The sequence below is a fragment of the Musa acuminata genome, chromosome BXJ1-9 (assembly GCF_036884655.1).
Source record: "Musa acuminata AAA Group cultivar baxijiao chromosome BXJ1-9, Cavendish_Baxijiao_AAA, whole genome shotgun sequence".
In the NCBI taxonomy this organism is placed as follows: Eukaryota; Viridiplantae; Streptophyta; class Magnoliopsida; order Zingiberales; family Musaceae; genus Musa; species Musa acuminata.
The window spans coordinates 40,639,853-40,656,118 of NC_088335.1; the positions used below are offsets into that span (position 1 = coordinate 40,639,853).

A 16,266-nucleotide genomic window follows, 5' to 3' on the forward strand; every position below is an offset into this window, starting at 1 on the left:
TGCAGTTGCATCGAAGCTCCTCTTTTAATTTTATTTTTTAGATAATTTTAAACACGGTTGCCCTTTATTATTTTGTATTGTTTGATGCACTATTTTTTTCCAATGCAATCTTAGAATATATGATCAAGAAAATGATGGATTGGGAGGAGTTTAATATCTAATTCTAAAAAATATGCTTTGTGTGTTTTTTTGTTCTTTCATTAAATCCTCTGCCTTATCATCTGTAGTGCTATAAAGAAACTATATTGCTATATGTTTTGGGGATCCACCTAAGGTGTTGTAACTGAGAACACATTATATCTTATCCAATTCTTAATAGAAAACTATATTAGTGCTTTAATTTAAGTCTTATCTAAGTTTCTCTCTCTCTCTTTTTTTTTTTTTTGGATTTCTAGTACATATGAGATATATTTTTTGGGATTCTAGAAATTTTCATTCTCTCTCTTTTGTAGTATAGAAAGCTAATTGAATTTTTGGAGGATTTATGCTTAAATGAGCAGAATTGGGGGTTCAAAACACCTAAATGACAACCAACACTTCCAAATCAGCTAACAAGATCCTGCGTTGGATATGCAAGGAAAGCCAAATGAAACACGAGGCAGTTCGTCACCTACCTACCCTATCTGACGGCCAGGATCTCAGCTTTCGTCCGATCCGACGTCTATAGAGCTCATCATCCACCATCCGCATCGCATTCCCCGTCACGTTGGCGTCCCCACTTCTATTAGTATCTGCCCTCACCAAGGAAGTCCGCAGAATTCGAAGTCGACCGACCGATGGCCGCCTCCTCCTCTGTCGTCGCCGCCTCCGCCTCCGCCTCCGCCCAGGCCCTCGCGGTCTCCACTCACTGCTCCCCCTCCTCCAGCCATTCCCACCGCCTTGCCCTCCCCGGTGGCGATGCCCTTAGATCGCTCGTCGGCCGATCTCTCACGTCGTCCCCCTCCGCCCTCCGCTTCCTACGCATGAGGCAGCCGGTGTTCCGATCCCGTAGGGCTGGCCCGGCCAGGGCGGCGGCTGTGGAGACCCTCGAGGCGGCCGCCACGGACGCCCTTGTCGAGAAGTCGGTCAACACGATCCGGTTCCTCGCCATTGACGCCGTCGAGAAGGCCAACTCCGGCCACCCGGGGCTCCCCATGGGGTGCGCTCCAATGGGCCACATCTTGTACGACGAGTTTATGAAGTACAACCCCAAGAACCCGTACTGGTTCAATCGTGATCGGTTCGTTCTTTCCGCAGGCCATGGATGCATGCTTCATTACGCGCTGCTCCACCTCGCTGGCTACGATAGCGTCAAGGTGAGGCCTTTGACTTCTTTGGGTTTGCTGATTAGTTTGCGGGAAAGGTGGCAACTCGATGATAGACTGAATCTTGTGTTGTTGCCTGTAACATTCGATCTTATGTGGGACGAAAGGCTGGAATTTGATTTTTCTTCTTCCCCTGGTTTTTTTCCTTCACCTCTTTAATTGCTTGATTAGTCTGAGCAGTCAGATCTCAACTGGATTTGATGGAAGATCCGATTTTGACCAGTTACTTTTTCATCGTCTTTTATATTTTATCAAAATGTTTTTCTCTCTTCTTATTTATTTTTCCTTTTGGCTTATGTTACTGGAAAATTAATTGTATATTGCTCCATAGTTATGCAGCTTATTCTTTTTCTTGGAGTTGAGTTCAAGTTTTCAGCTTAGACTTTCAAAGCTTTCCATTACCTAAATTTGCTTGGTCGTCTCCATCTTCCACAAACATGATTTGTTATTCCTGGATTTTGACTAATATTTGCAAAAAAATATATTTTGGTAATTGAGATTCTGATTTTGGGTAGTTTTCCTAATCTAGTTAAGAGAATGATGCATTTAGATGATAAGAGTTGGAAGACATTAGTGACTTTGAGTTTTCCTTTTTTATGAATTCCCCTTGAACTCTCCATTCTAAACCAAGAAACTTCCACACTAAACTCAGAAGTGGAAAGGAGGTGGTAGTAACATTCAAAGGGAAACAAGTAGGGACCTGTTATTCTTTGATAATATTTTTATTCTAAATTTGTTTTGGAACTGTTCTTCTTTATTCGTCCTTATCTTAAATCAATCTGTCACCTATTCTTTTTCCGATATTGATGGATCTTTGGTTAAAAGGCATCATAAAACTGTTTTGGAGAAACAAACATTAGGTAGAGGCTAATCCAAGTCTTTTTTTTTTAACAAATGTCATAGATTCCTTAATCTTCTTTCTTGGATTATTTATGGTCTTGGCCTTCCTTCTGATATCCTTAGATCCTTAAGGAGCCACACAAAATCTAAGTTGACATTCAAATCGTTTAGTAGAGACAAAAAAGGGGGAAAACCTACTTTAGGCCAGCCCGGAAGGGCCCCCCCCAGTGTTGTACTGGGCCAGCAACCAATCCAACCTGCAGCCTTGAACTGGGCAGGCTGTAGCATTCCGAAGGTGCAACAGGCCCCAGGAGTTGCAGCAACCCCTCAGTTGCAGCAGGTCTGCAAGGCCTGCCATGTTAGTGCATGGGAGGAGGGTTGTTTCAAAAGAAAGGTGAGAGGAGCAGAATAAGAAAAAAATAAATAAATAAAAGATGAGGAGTGTGAGATTCAAGGGGACGAAAGAAAAGAAAGGAGAGAAGAAAAAGGAAGCATTGGAGGGAGGAATTAAAAAAAAAAAGAATACTTGTAAAAAAGACAACTTTTTTGGTGAATCAAGTTTCTTATCTAGTAACAAAATAGATCATTATACATTATTATTTTTATTTGTATTTATGGGTCAACCTAAGTTGGTAACCTAATGAAAGTTATATATTGCTAGTTGGCTTAATTGAATCAAATTATTTGAGCTCAATTGATTTGGATTGGTTTACGTTTTTTATCAGACTTATCCATTATCCATTATATTCAAGAACTGGATTGTAGTTTTTTTAGTATGGATTCATAATATTTAAAGATTGATTTGTAAAATCCTGAGGATTGATTTGTAATATCGTCTTTTTTGGAAGTCTGATTGTAATATTTTGAGAACCTGATTGTAATTTATAGGAATTAAATCATAATTTAATTGTGACATTTTGATTCTTTATATGATTTGAATGACCTTAATATCCTTCAATTCCTCATTGATAACCTATTGAAAGTTTTCCATGTTATTTCCTAACAACTATCTATTGTATAATAAAGAAATCATTTTATGTATAAGTTTGCTACATGAGCATACAAAGTAGTGTTATATGATGATGTATGTGGCTATAGACGATTTCCCATATCTGTAAATGGGGTCTTTTTCCATCATGATAGGTGGATCACCACTTCATTCGAATAAACAGTTGGGAGTGTCTTATGGTATGATTCCTCACATCCATAAGAGGAGTCATTTCATCTCAAGTGATCAAACTGATCCTATGTATAGTAATATGAGGTCCTTTATCGTGCAAAATTATTTTTGGGTTATATTCATGTTGATACTGTATTCTACTTGATGTTAATTTGTCATCATTAATCATATTGTAAACTAATTGCATGGCACATGGTAAGATTCATTGGCATCTGCCGTTTATACTTAAATAAACCTTATTGAGCTGAAAATGCTTATCTCAAATTTTTTTCTTTTTTAGGTTATCCACAGCATTAGGAAAAGTTTTTAGGCTTTAGAAAGCGTGGAGATCGATAGTTGATTATTATTTTTAAATGCATAGTAAGATTTGTTTGTTTCATGTGAGACATGAAAAGGATGCATTTTTAGTTACTGGAAATAAAGTTTATATTAAGTTTTAGCTCTATGATTAGGGAATATTGGATTGAGGGCATAGAGTCATACCGGGTAATGTTTATCTGATTTCGCTTCAGTAGCTAAACATATCCAACATGATGTTGTTCATATTTTGTTCTTGTATTGCAACATCTTGATATTTATCTCTAGAAGAAGATTTGAGTTACACTATTTTATCATGTCGTTTATGCTTGTGTGTCAGGTCATCTTATATGATATGTTTTTGACATTTTAAATCTGGTCTGTAGATTGAAGACATAAAGGAATTCCGGCAGTGGGGCAGCAGAACTCCTGGTCACCCTGAGAACTTTGAAACCCCTGGAATTGAAGTCACAACTGGTTTGCTTCTTAAATAGATAATCAATATGTTCTCTTATAAACATTGAATGAATTCTCTCATCGTTAATGAAACCTTTTTATCTGTTCCAGTTGATTGTTGTTAGAGAAATTAAGGTTTCCATCTGTTATCATTAAATGGTGCAGGTCCTCTTGGTCAGGGTGTTGCAAATGCAGTTGGGTTGGCTCTTGCTGAGAAGCACCTAGCTGCCCGTTTCAATAAGCCTGACAATGAGATTGTGGACCATTACACGTAACTGATCTTTATGCTGTCTGCATTATGATGACTGAATTCCACTAGTTACAATCTAAGTTTATGTACGTGACTCACTAGACATTTTAATGGTATAGGTATGTCATACTCGGGGATGGTTGTCAAATGGAGGGCATTTCAAATGAAGCTTGTTCTCTTGCTGGGCATTGGGGCCTAGGGAAACTTATCGCGTTTTATGATGACAACCACATTTCCATTGATGGAGACACTGAGATCGCTTTTACGGAAGATGTAATGGCTCGTTTTGAGGCTCTTGGGTGGCACACCATCTGGGTTAAGAATGGTAATAATGGCTATGATGATATCCGTGCAGCCATTAAGGAAGCAAAGGCTGTCAAAGACAAACCCACACTGATTAAGGTTTGTCTGCCTAAATTGCATTATAGAGTTAAATTTGTGATCATGGATGTCATCGACTGCATCAAATTCTTGATGAACCGCTGAGTTTCTGCAGGTCACTACTACCATTGGTTATGGATCACCAAACAAGGCAAACACATATAGTGTGCATGGAAGTGCATTGGGTGCTAAGGAGGTCGATGCAACTAGACAGAACCTTGGATGGCCGTATGAGCCATTCCATGTGCCTGAGGAAGTGAAGAGGTTAGGAAATATTGTAATTGTTATTTATCAAATAGAATTATTGAATGCATAAAATAAATTGTTGTGTTTGTCTTCAGTCACTGGAGCCGCCATGTTCCTGAAGGTGCTTCTTTTGAAGCTGAATGGAATGCCAAGTTCGCAGAGTATGAGAAGAAGTATAAAGAAGATGCTGCACAGCTGAAAGGTATCATATCGGGAGAATTGCCTGCTGGATGGGAGACGGCTCTTCCGGTGAATATCTCATTTTCCACTTAGGTTTAAGTTATTATAGTAACACCATATTTGAAGTTGGTAGATATTAACTATTCTCATTTTTTCGCCCTTTTCCAGACGTATACTTCTGAAAGTCCTGCTGATGCTACTAGAAATCTGTCACAGCAGTGCTTGAATGCACTTGCCAAAGTACTCCCAGGTTTTCTTGGTGGCAGTGCTGACCTTGCATCCTCCAATATGACTTTATTGAAAACGTTTGGTGACTTCCAAAAGGGCACTCCTGAGGAACGAAATGTCCGTTTTGGTGTTAGAGAACATGGAATGGGTGCCATCTGTAATGGTATTGCCCTCCACAGCCCTGGTCTTCTCCCCTATTGTGCCACTTTCTTTGTCTTCACTGACTACATGAGAGCTGCCATGAGGATCTCAGCCTTGAGTGAGGCAAGAGTTATCTATGTGATGACACATGATTCTATCGGACTTGGTGAAGATGGACCCACCCATCAACCTATCGAACATTTGATAAGCTTCCGAGCCATGCCAAATATTTTAATGCTCCGTCCAGCTGATGGAAATGAGACTGCTGGAGCATACAAGGTTGCTGTGCTCAACAAGAAAAGGCCATCAGTCCTTGCTCTTTCCCGGCAGAAGCTTCCTCAGCTTGCAGGAACATCTGTTGTAGGAGTTGAGAAGGGAGGATACATTATTTCGGACAACTCATCTGGCAACAGACCAGATCTCATTTTTATGGGCACTGGTTCAGAACTGGAAATAGCTGCCAAGGCTGCTGATGAGCTAAGGAAGGAGGGGAAGACGGTCCGTGTAGTATCTCTTGTTTCATGGGAGCTGTTCGACGAGCAATCAGATGAATATAAGGAGAGTGTCTTCCCTGCTTCTGTCACTGCCAGGATTAGTATCGAAGCAGGCACCACTCTTGGGTGGGAGAAGTTTGTCGGAAGCAAGGGCAAGGCGATCGGGATTGATTGGTTTGGTGCAAGTGCCCCAGCTGGGAGAATATACAAGGAATTCGGTATAACAGCAGAGAACATCATTGCAACAGCCAGATCTCTGTGATATTTGACATATCAGTTTTATGTTCTGGCAATTCCTGGCTAATAGGGCTCAGAAAGATGAGTGCCTAAAGAAATTGAATGTTGGCATTCGGCCTATAATAAAATGTCATTGAGATCTTTTCTGTAATTTCGGATTTAGCCGATTTCGTCTGATTTATTTGATTTGCTGCAGTTGACATTCCATCAAACTCTATTGTCATATGAAACAAAGTGCTATTGAGGAGAGTAATTACTCTTTTTTGAAGTCCTGTTACATCCAGATTTTGTTTTAGGTTTCATGGTTGGAATATTGTAAGAGTCTGGTCACATCTATAAATGCTTGATGAAATTGATTTTATCATTCTGTTTTGTGGTTTTTGTCTGGCACATCTGCAGCTATGTCAAAAAAGAGCCTCTAAAATGGGGGGTAACTTCATACTATGTTTTGCTATATATTTATATGTTGCAGCTATATTTCTAGGATTATTTGTGGTGTCTTCTAACCTGAAGACATGATTGAAAGAAGAGGGAGCTTGCTGTGAACCTTTCAAGTAGGCTGATTTCAGCTTGGAAACTCTTTAGACAAGGATCATATTATAAACCATACATTCTAATAATAATAAGAGTCCTTATAAATCTTTAATATAAATAATATAATCATAGAATAAAATACTCATAAAATTTAAAAATGCTTCAAATAAAATCTAGGAGAACCATGTAATTTTTTAAGGAAAAACATTGCAACAAGGGTTATAATTTTTTCAAAACTACTTAATCAATTTCTATAAGAAATAATATATTATACAATCCAAAAATTAAATAATAAAACATAATACCTTTCTCATTTGGTCGTTCAAGTTCCTGATTATTTTTTCTTTATTTTCTTTTGACAAGAATATTATTTTTTTAACAAAAAGATATATTAATTTCATTAGAAAATAAAACGATTCAGAAAACAAGGTTGAAAGGATTAGATGCCCAGCAAAATTCCCTTCCCAGAAGGTAATTTTAGTCATTAACAAAACGATATATGTTTTTCCATCTTGCAATTTTCTTTTTCCCTATTCATTATTCATCGCTGTTAAAGTTGCATCATCATCAAATATAAATAATTTATTAAAAAGCATAACGATCATGCATCCGAATCTCTATTATTATACATCCGAACACTTTGCTCGGGTTGTCGAGTACTTTTGAGAAAAGTCAGTAATGAATGATACTATTTTCCTCAACATGAAATTGTATATTTATCCGATGATTACAATAATGAGAATCATTTCTATTTATTTATATGTTTTTATTCTTTTGATTTTTTTTTTTTTTGGATTACCTTTTAGATAACGGTTGGATTAGTTCATCCATATACATCGCCCACTTTTGGGGCGATGTGATCTCTGATGTATTCGAGGCGTGTCCCCCCTAAAATGGTAAGGGTGACGTGGCTTTCATCAATCTTTCTGGGTCAAACCAGATGCGGATGGGACCCACCTGGAGCGAAACGGACCACAGCGCCCGATTCGTGGTTCATGAATCTGAGTCCGTTCAAAGTCATTATCGGGAAGTCAAGTTTGCGGGTTAGGTTACGTTTACTTACGTCAGTCAACAACGTGCCAACTGTACGTCCCCACTACTTTAGTTCACCAACAACCTACCACTAGTGGGCTCCATCGTGAAAATGAACTAGGTTCGCCCACGCAAGGTTTTGGGTGGTGGGGGTTGGTGGCGTTCTCCGTCGTCGTCGGGGTTGGTCGGGGTAGATAACACCGTTACACAACGACTCCAAACACGACTGAGGATGCGGTGCGCAGACTGTACTGTGATCTCGTCATTCGGGCCTTTTGTTGTCGCCGAAGTTGGTACGCGTGCCCATTCGTCCACCTCGAGTCTTTGAGATCAATCGAAGAGAGAGAGAGAGAGAGAGAGATGGCGCAGGCGACTGTGGCGAAGGGCTTCGAGGCGAATCCCGTGCTTTCGCCCTCCCGTCTCGGTGGAGCTCGGCGACCGACGACTCTTTCTTACTCCCTTCCCGTTGGATCCGTCGCCAAGCCCGGTTCTTTCGGTGGCTTGAGGGCGGGAGGCTGCGGCATGCGCAGGGCGCCTCTCAGAGTCTCGGCGTCGGTCGCGGTCTCCGCTGAGAAGCCGTCGGCGGTGCCGGAGATCGTGCTGCAGCCCATTAAGGAGATTTCCGGTACGGTTAAGCTCCCGGGATCCAAGTCCTTGTCGAATCGGATCCTCCTCCTCTCTGCCCTCTCCGAGGTGAGGTTCTTGGTCGAAAGATTGAAACTTTGGGGTTTTGGTGAATCTGCGGTAAAGATTGATGTTCGATTGTCCTCTTTGTCGACAGTTTTCCGGTTTCAACGATATCTTGTTTCATTTGATGCCTTGATCGATCCATTTTGTTAGCTTAGTTTCCATGATGAACAAGAATGCCCATTCATAAGAAATGTCCGTTTTTCTCTTTTGTGGGAATCGAAATTTCTTGGTCGGTTTCCATTGAATCTGTGTTTGCTTTCCCTGCTTTGGTCTTCCTTATTTTCTGATCTGCCTTGGAACTGTTTTCAGGGAACCACTGTGGTGGACAACTTGTTGAACAGTGATGATGTTCGTTACATGCTTGCTGCTTTGAAAACCCTTGGCCTTTCCGTGGAAGATGATGTTGCAACTAAGAGAGCAATAGTTGTAGGATGCGGTGGACAGTTCCCGGCGGGTAAAGCTTCTAAAGAAGAAGTTCAACTCTTCTTGGGAAATGCAGGGACTGCAATGCGGCCATTGACAGCAGCTGTCACAGCTGCTGGTGGAAATGCAAGGTCTATTAGTACTTACTATCTGAACTAATTATCTTCATCTTTGTACAATCAATTATAAGAGTTGTCTCCTTTGATACTTCAGTTACATACTTGATGGGGTTCCAAGAATGAGAGAAAGACCAATAGGAGACTTGGTTGCTGGTCTGAAGCAGCTCGGTGCAGATGTTGATTGCTTCATGGGCACCAACTGCCCTCCTGTTCGTGTGAACACAACGGGAGGCCTTCCAGGGGGAAAGGTTAGTCTTTCTAACTCTTATCCTGTTTCTAGGTTTGGATTCCAAATTCCAATATCTATCATGTTTCTCTTATTTGCTTCCTTATATATATACATATGCATGCCAAGAAGAATAGTTGCTTTTTCATGATCAAGTCTATAGATAATTTTTCCTTGAAAAAAAAAGACAAAAGAATGTTTCATATTGTTGATACTTGGTTCTTTGTTACTAAATGGCATGAACATACTTCTTATACTTAATGCTAATAGCTCTTTCAAGAAATAAATAAATATCCATATTATATACATATATATATGTATATATATGTATATATATATATATACATATATATATTAGAAATGAGAAATAGATCATATGTATCCTATTAAGGATTTTATGAACCTTAATCTCTCCAGATATTTCTTATTTGTACTGAAACTGTTACTACTATTTGTTTTATTTTATAGTCCCACAAATTCATTTGTGTTGTGTATCAGTGCTTCTCTCTCTTTTCCTTTATATTATATCTGGTTAATTCAACCTGATAAGAAAGTGTTATTTGTTTTTGTCTTTACATATGATAACTGTCTAAGAGCTTGTGCCTTCTTATGGAAAAAAAGATGAAACAAATGTTGAATGGTTAGGGTTTATTCTCTTTCCAAAGTGATCCATAAAATTAAGCAAATTATATAGACATGTAGCAGGGGAAAAAAGATGCTATAATAATAGTGCTCACCGTTAGTTAAACAGCCAGTGAAGGTGTAAACAGGCCAACTTTGTCTTGAGGTTGCTTTGTTATGGTTTTCTCTAATAGCTAATGTTGACTAATTTGGGGTGGTGTTTGAGAAGAACTAAACAGTTATCTTTTTTCATGTTGAATTAATAGAGAAAATTAGGTTTAATAGTATTCATTTGAAATTGGATGATGGAAAATTATTAGGAAATTAGTTGGGGAATCTTAATACTAACCTAGTACATCCCAATATTTACCTGACACATTGCACGGGGAACTAATATGCATGACAAAAAATAATTCATAGTTATCACCTTGCCAATACTATGGTATTAATCTTAGAACTTCACTCCAAGTTCCACTGACCAAGTCATGATACTTTTGTATCTTGTTTTGCTGTCATAAATAATCTTGATTTTCAAAAATTGGATTCCAATCATATAAAAAAATTTATCCATCTTGAGATATTCTATCAATTGTAGACAAAGGAATCCCTTAAATTTATATTACTTCATACTCTAGAATAAGGTTCTGAATACTATACCATATTGGTGTCTTTGCTTGGTACGGTACGGTACGAGGTACCAAGCGGTACACCTTAAAAGGGCATAAAACCCTATGAAAATATTTAAAAAATAGAAAAAAAGTTAAGATAGCGTTTTTAAACTAAAAATAAATATACATTTAGTATAGTTTAAGCAAAACTAATGTAAATTAGGTAAGAATAGTGTCATATATTTTTTTCAGGCTTTGAAGAGTAGCCTTGTGCAAGATTTGCAATTTCAGTTTGTTTTGGATCGTTCTTCTGTTAATATTGAATTATCTACAAAAAAATTAATTGTATTGTTAGATTATTTTGTATATAACTTAAACTTTAAGATTTAAATGAATTAAGAAATCGCATATGTAGATATACTTGATTCTACTACCAAAACGAATGACGGGCCTCCATAAGTGGTGGATTGGGGTCCTCGATCCTATATATTTACATATTAATATGATATGTTTGTCGGACTCAATACAGAAATTGATCCCACGACATAGTGTATTGATACATCAATGAGGTGATGGTCGTAGGTTGATCATCGTAAATTACGTGTCCGAGGCGGCTCATCATGTATATATTGGTGAATGTCAAAACTTCTACTTTTGCTATTGATCTGTTGCTCTGTATCATACTGTTGTTCGGAGAAGTATGACCAACTATCATCGTACTACTGTTGGTCGTAAGATTCTTCATAATACAATGACCGTGAATACGATGAGTTTCGTTCTGTGTCTATGCTGTGTAGGTTCTGTCGCATTTGCTCAAAAGTATTAAATACATAATTTTGATCTAAAATAGGTCAAATTACGATGAAATCATTATTAAATATACCAATCACACGATTAACATAGTTAATTACACACTAATTACTTCTCTTTCAACATTATAAACATGTCAAACACCCTAATAGGTATTAAAGACATTGAATTGACCTAATATTGATCGAATTTCGATGAAATCATTATTAAAAATCACTAATCGCAGCATTAAATAACTTTATGAAATCCTAATTAAACCTATTATACCATCACAAACACATGATCCAATACTTAATATGCATGAAATATAAACATTTGACCTATTAAGTATATAATTTCGAATAAATCAATATTAAACACACTAATCACAACATTAAATACTTTAATTACTCCCTTATTAACATTATTCTATTACTAAAAACATATCAAACAATATATTAGACATTAAGTCATACATCACATAGAATAGGCTTAATCATTTCATAAATAAATAAAAATCTAGAAAGAGAATACATACATCTTGATTAGAAAGTTCTTCCTCTTAATCCTCCCAAATTAGTCTCCTAAATTTGAATCAATTCATAAATCGTTGCTTTGTTGAGTTTAGGAGAGTGAAAATATGAGAATAAGAGAAAAAATATGAGAATAAATGAGTCTGAGAAAGTTTAAGATAGTGAGAGAGTGAAATGAATTAAATTCGGGGGGAGAAGGGTTTAAAAACCCTTGAGAAGGGCTCTAACGGTCAAATTGACCGTTAGAGCACTATTACAACTGGTAATGGTCGATTTCGACCATTACCGTCTAGTACGACCCCATATTGGATCATTGATACCGCCCGGTAGCGGGCAATCCACGTATTGGTCTGTAAGTAGACCAGTATGTATCGCCCGTACCGGGTGGTATGATATGGTTTTAAAACCATGTTATAGAATTCATTGAAGAATTTAAATAACAAAGGCATGATATTAAGAAAATAAATCCAATGAGTTGCTAATTTCTATCTATTTAAGAACATTACATTCTGTTTTAAACAAAAGTAGGCTTTCTTAAAGGAAATCACAGCCAGATAGATATTTTAGCACACTAGGGCATTTTATCAGCCAACTAGATTGCATAGCAGATGCCATCATCATGGAAAAAGTTATGAAAGCTATTTTACTAAAAAATGCCTTTCAAAACCTATATGTATAGGGATCTTGTTTATCACCCAAGGCATTTTATCACATATCCTATGCCATCATCATTGAAAGCTATTTCAGTCAAAGTACCAAAAGTGTGCATATTCAAGAAGTTAAGATCAATGTGAAAGGAGTATCTCTGAAATAACTTTAGGCCCTCATAGCCAAGAAACCAACAAAATTATGGTCTTTCAAAACCAATGTGCAATAGCTAATGAAATCTGTTGACTCATTTCTCTTCATTAAGTGGATATCTATAGCAAAAGCTCATGCATAATAGGAATCATCTTGAAATGTTTTGGAGCTTCATCTTAGTATATCGGATTATTGGTTTCTAATGTCATTGATGAAGCCTCTTTTGGTCATAGATTCTAAAATAATGTAATTATCAAAAGGAACACAGCCATTTAGATAGCTAAATTTTTCTTGATATCAATTTCTTACATGTCCATTTGGGTCTAGCTTTTTGCCATATAAATGCCTTTCTCTTGGGCTACTTGCACTTCGGCTTTTGTTTAACTACACATAATATAATATTATTTGAACTTTTTTGTGGCATGATAATTAAAACCACAAGGATATCATCCAATATGTTTTGGTCAATCGGAAAAGGAAGAGATAAAAATGAAGTTCTGAGCTCATCACAACAACTTGTAAGTTGTTCATGCTACTCAGCTTAGTGTTGGCTAATCTTGATTTGGTTTACCAAGTTGGAATAGGATCAACTGGTCTAAGTCCATAACTCAGTAAAGTTTTCTGCTGTGGATTGGATAAGTCATTCTAGGGTATCACTGATTCTTATGAAGCTCATTATTTTAGATTCTTCTAGTACTTTAAAACTGAAATTGAATCTGTGATCACCAATGATATTGAAACTAAACCCAGAAGAATGTAAATACAGATGATAAACCCAAAACATAGAAAACTATTGAAATATCTAAAAGTGCAGGAATTGGACTCTTTTGGAGTGGTTTACTACGTAAACTACATTCAAGGATTACTCTCCATGGCTAGTTTTTGCTTTAGTCCAAGCATTTGTTTATACTTCAGGTCACTACAGTTCTTAGATGTTGATTTTACATTGGACATTTTCATCTGGATTTAAGTACCAGATTTAGGAGTTTCTCTATCCTGGAGGACGTTGCTCCAATGGTCTTTTTTTCCTGAGTCTTGTTTGAAGGTACTCTGTTGTACTTGCAGGACATAAATCAAGTAAAATCAGGCATCTGTTGTTCAACAGCTCAGAACTCTTAGTGTATAGGCCACTGTTACTTGAGATCTTTTTGTGCAAATTCTGTTGGAACCAAGAAATGGAGAAAAAAGAATGTATATACTGAATTAAAATATTTGCACAAATAATTTTAATTTGCAATTTTCTAGCTTTTGGAAATGCAAACTTGCCTATGTGTTTCTGGAGTATATCCATGTATTTAGTTTCATTTTCTTAGTTTTATGACAGGACCTTTTTTTTCATTTCTGTATCATTTTCTTCAGGTGAAACTCTCAGGTTCCATTAGCAGCCAATACTTGACTGCTTTGCTCATGGCAGCTCCCCTAGCTCGTGGAGACGTGGAGATTGAGATCATTGATAAGCTCATTTCCATTCCTTATGTAGAAATGACTCTGAAACTGATGGAACGTTTTGGAGTTAAGGTTGAGCATACTGATAATTGGGACAAATTCTTCATCAAGGGTGCTCAAAAGTATACGTAAGTTTCCAGATTGATGATGATTCCAGTTAATACAGGAATATAAAAGATCATGTTATTATCATTTAATATATTTTCTTGTGATAGGTCTCCAGGAAGTGCCTATGTTGAAGGTGATGCTTCAAGTGCTAGTTATTTCTTAGCAGGTGCTGCCGTCACTGGTGGCACCGTCACTGTGGAAGGTTGTGGTACAACCAGTCTACAAGTAAATCTGGATTCACAAAATTTTCTGATCTTTAAGCACATAGGCTGTGCCTTGTGTTGTTTCTTATCATCTTTTATTTTTCCTTTGAATGTAGGGTGATGTGAAATTTGCTGAAGTTCTCAAAAAAATGGGAGCAAAGGTATCATGGACCGAGAATAGTGTGACTGTTACTGGCCCACCACAGGATCCTTCCAAGAAGAAACATTTGCATGGCATTGATGTCAATATGAATAAGATGCCTGATGTTGCCATGACTCTCGCTGTTGTTGCACTGTTTGCCGATGGCCCGACAGCCATAAGAGATGGTTAGTTTCAGTTTTCTTTTATAGTTGTGCTCCAAGCAGTAGTGTCTTGCAGAAACACCACATATAATTTGTTTTGACCTTGTGGTGTTAGTGGCTTCATGGCGAGTTAAGGAGACCGAAAGGATGATAGCCATTTGTACAGAACTTCGAAAGGTTAGTAAAGTTTGATGTTTCATGTGACTTGGATATATTGCTTCACTTTCTAACGTGTTCTTGGTTTGTATGTGTTGAATTAGTTGGGAGCAACAGTGGAAGAAGGCCCTGACTACTGTATCATTACTCCCCCAGAAAAATTGAATGTAACAGCAATCGACACATATGACGATCACAGGATGGCGATGGCATTCTCTTTAGCTGCTTGTGCTGATGTTCCGGTCACGATCAGGGATCCAGGCTGCACAAGAAAGACTTTCCCTGACTACTTTGATGTCTTGGAAACATTTACAAAGAACTGAATGGAACCTCCCAAAGAGATTATAACTTAAAAGCTAGTGTTCTTTATGAACAATTCTTTGTTTTGCTGCAGCATAAAGTTGTGCTGCCAATGTCCGTTGTGTTTTGACACATTATGCATTTGAGTCAGCGATTTTTTGTAGAGGATGTGTTGTATGCCATTTTAAGTTACAACGTGTGATAGATTATAAATCTTGACATGAGGTTTTCAGTTTAGATTTTACTTCATCAATATTTTTTTGTTGGCGGACGAGGAGCAAAGTGAGGAGTGGCATCATCTCGCTACTCTGGATGGTCTCATCTATCCTTTTACCACTCGAGGGTTTTAGGGTACGAAGATAGCTTATGTTTCGTGTCTTTTGCTATGCAGGTCATAAGATATGAAAATAGTCCAAAACAGATTATTTTTTTAGCCATATGAACATATGAAAATAGTCCAAAATAAGTTATTTTTTTAGTCGCATGAGTGAGCAATGAGTAGGTGGATGATGAGTAAGTATAGAATGATATCATCTTGTCACTCACAGGCCTCATTTAGCCTGATGTCACTTAAGAGTTTTCTCGCCTATCCAAATGCCACTTAGGGTTCCAAGGTGTTGAGATGATTGATATTTTATGTCGTTTGTCATGCCTATCACAAAATATGAATGCAGCCTAAAAGGGATTAATTTTTGCTGTGCGAGAAAGCAATGAGCGAGTAGATAACAAGGTTCCTCCACCATATGAGGTTCTGAGGTGTTGAGATAGCTAACATTATGTATCATGTATTGTACCTACCACAACACACAAAAACAATGCAAAAGGGATCGTTTTTTGTTGTGTGAGCAAGCAATGTATAGGCAGATAACAAGCAAAGATTCTCCCATCCAAACCTATATCATTTGGGGTTTCAAGGTATTGAGAGGACTAATATTGTTTGCTACGTCCGTCACAACATATGAAAATAACCCAAAAAGAATCATTTTTTATTATGCGAGCAAGTAATGAACGGGCGGACAACAAGCAAAGTGTTACCACTTAACGGTTTGAAAATATTGAGATAGATAGCATTTTGGTATGCTCGTTATGCCAACATTAAAATAGTCCAAAATGAGTCATTTTTGACGTAACTAGCGAGCA

The 16,266-nt window shown here is 37.6% G+C and overlaps 2 protein-coding genes across 2 annotated transcripts; both read left to right on the forward strand.

Moving 5' to 3' along the window:
- Positions 1–738: 738 nt before the first annotated feature.
- LOC135593535 (transketolase, chloroplastic-like) lies at positions 739–6,598 on the forward strand. The gene is made up of 7 exons (XM_065083649.1): positions 739–1,295; positions 4,008–4,098; positions 4,243–4,348; positions 4,447–4,729; positions 4,824–4,972; positions 5,050–5,203; positions 5,303–6,598. The coding sequence occupies exons 1-7, from the start codon at positions 777–779 to the stop codon at positions 6,257–6,259; spliced, it is 2,259 nt and encodes a 752-aa protein (XP_064939721.1). The 5' UTR covers positions 739–776; the 3' UTR covers positions 6,260–6,598.
- Positions 6,599–8,022: 1,424 nt separating this feature from the next.
- EPSPS2 (3-phosphoshikimate 1-carboxyvinyltransferase 2) lies at positions 8,023–15,345 on the forward strand. Its single transcript, XM_009420056.3, has 8 exons — positions 8,023–8,493; positions 8,800–9,044; positions 9,127–9,280; positions 13,970–14,184; positions 14,272–14,389; positions 14,484–14,694; positions 14,786–14,847; positions 14,931–15,345. Exons 1-8 carry the CDS (start codon positions 8,161–8,163, stop codon positions 15,147–15,149), a joined length of 1,557 nt encoding a protein of 518 aa, XP_009418331.2. The 5' UTR covers positions 8,023–8,160; the 3' UTR covers positions 15,150–15,345.
- The last annotated feature ends 921 nt before the right edge of the window (positions 15,346–16,266 follow it).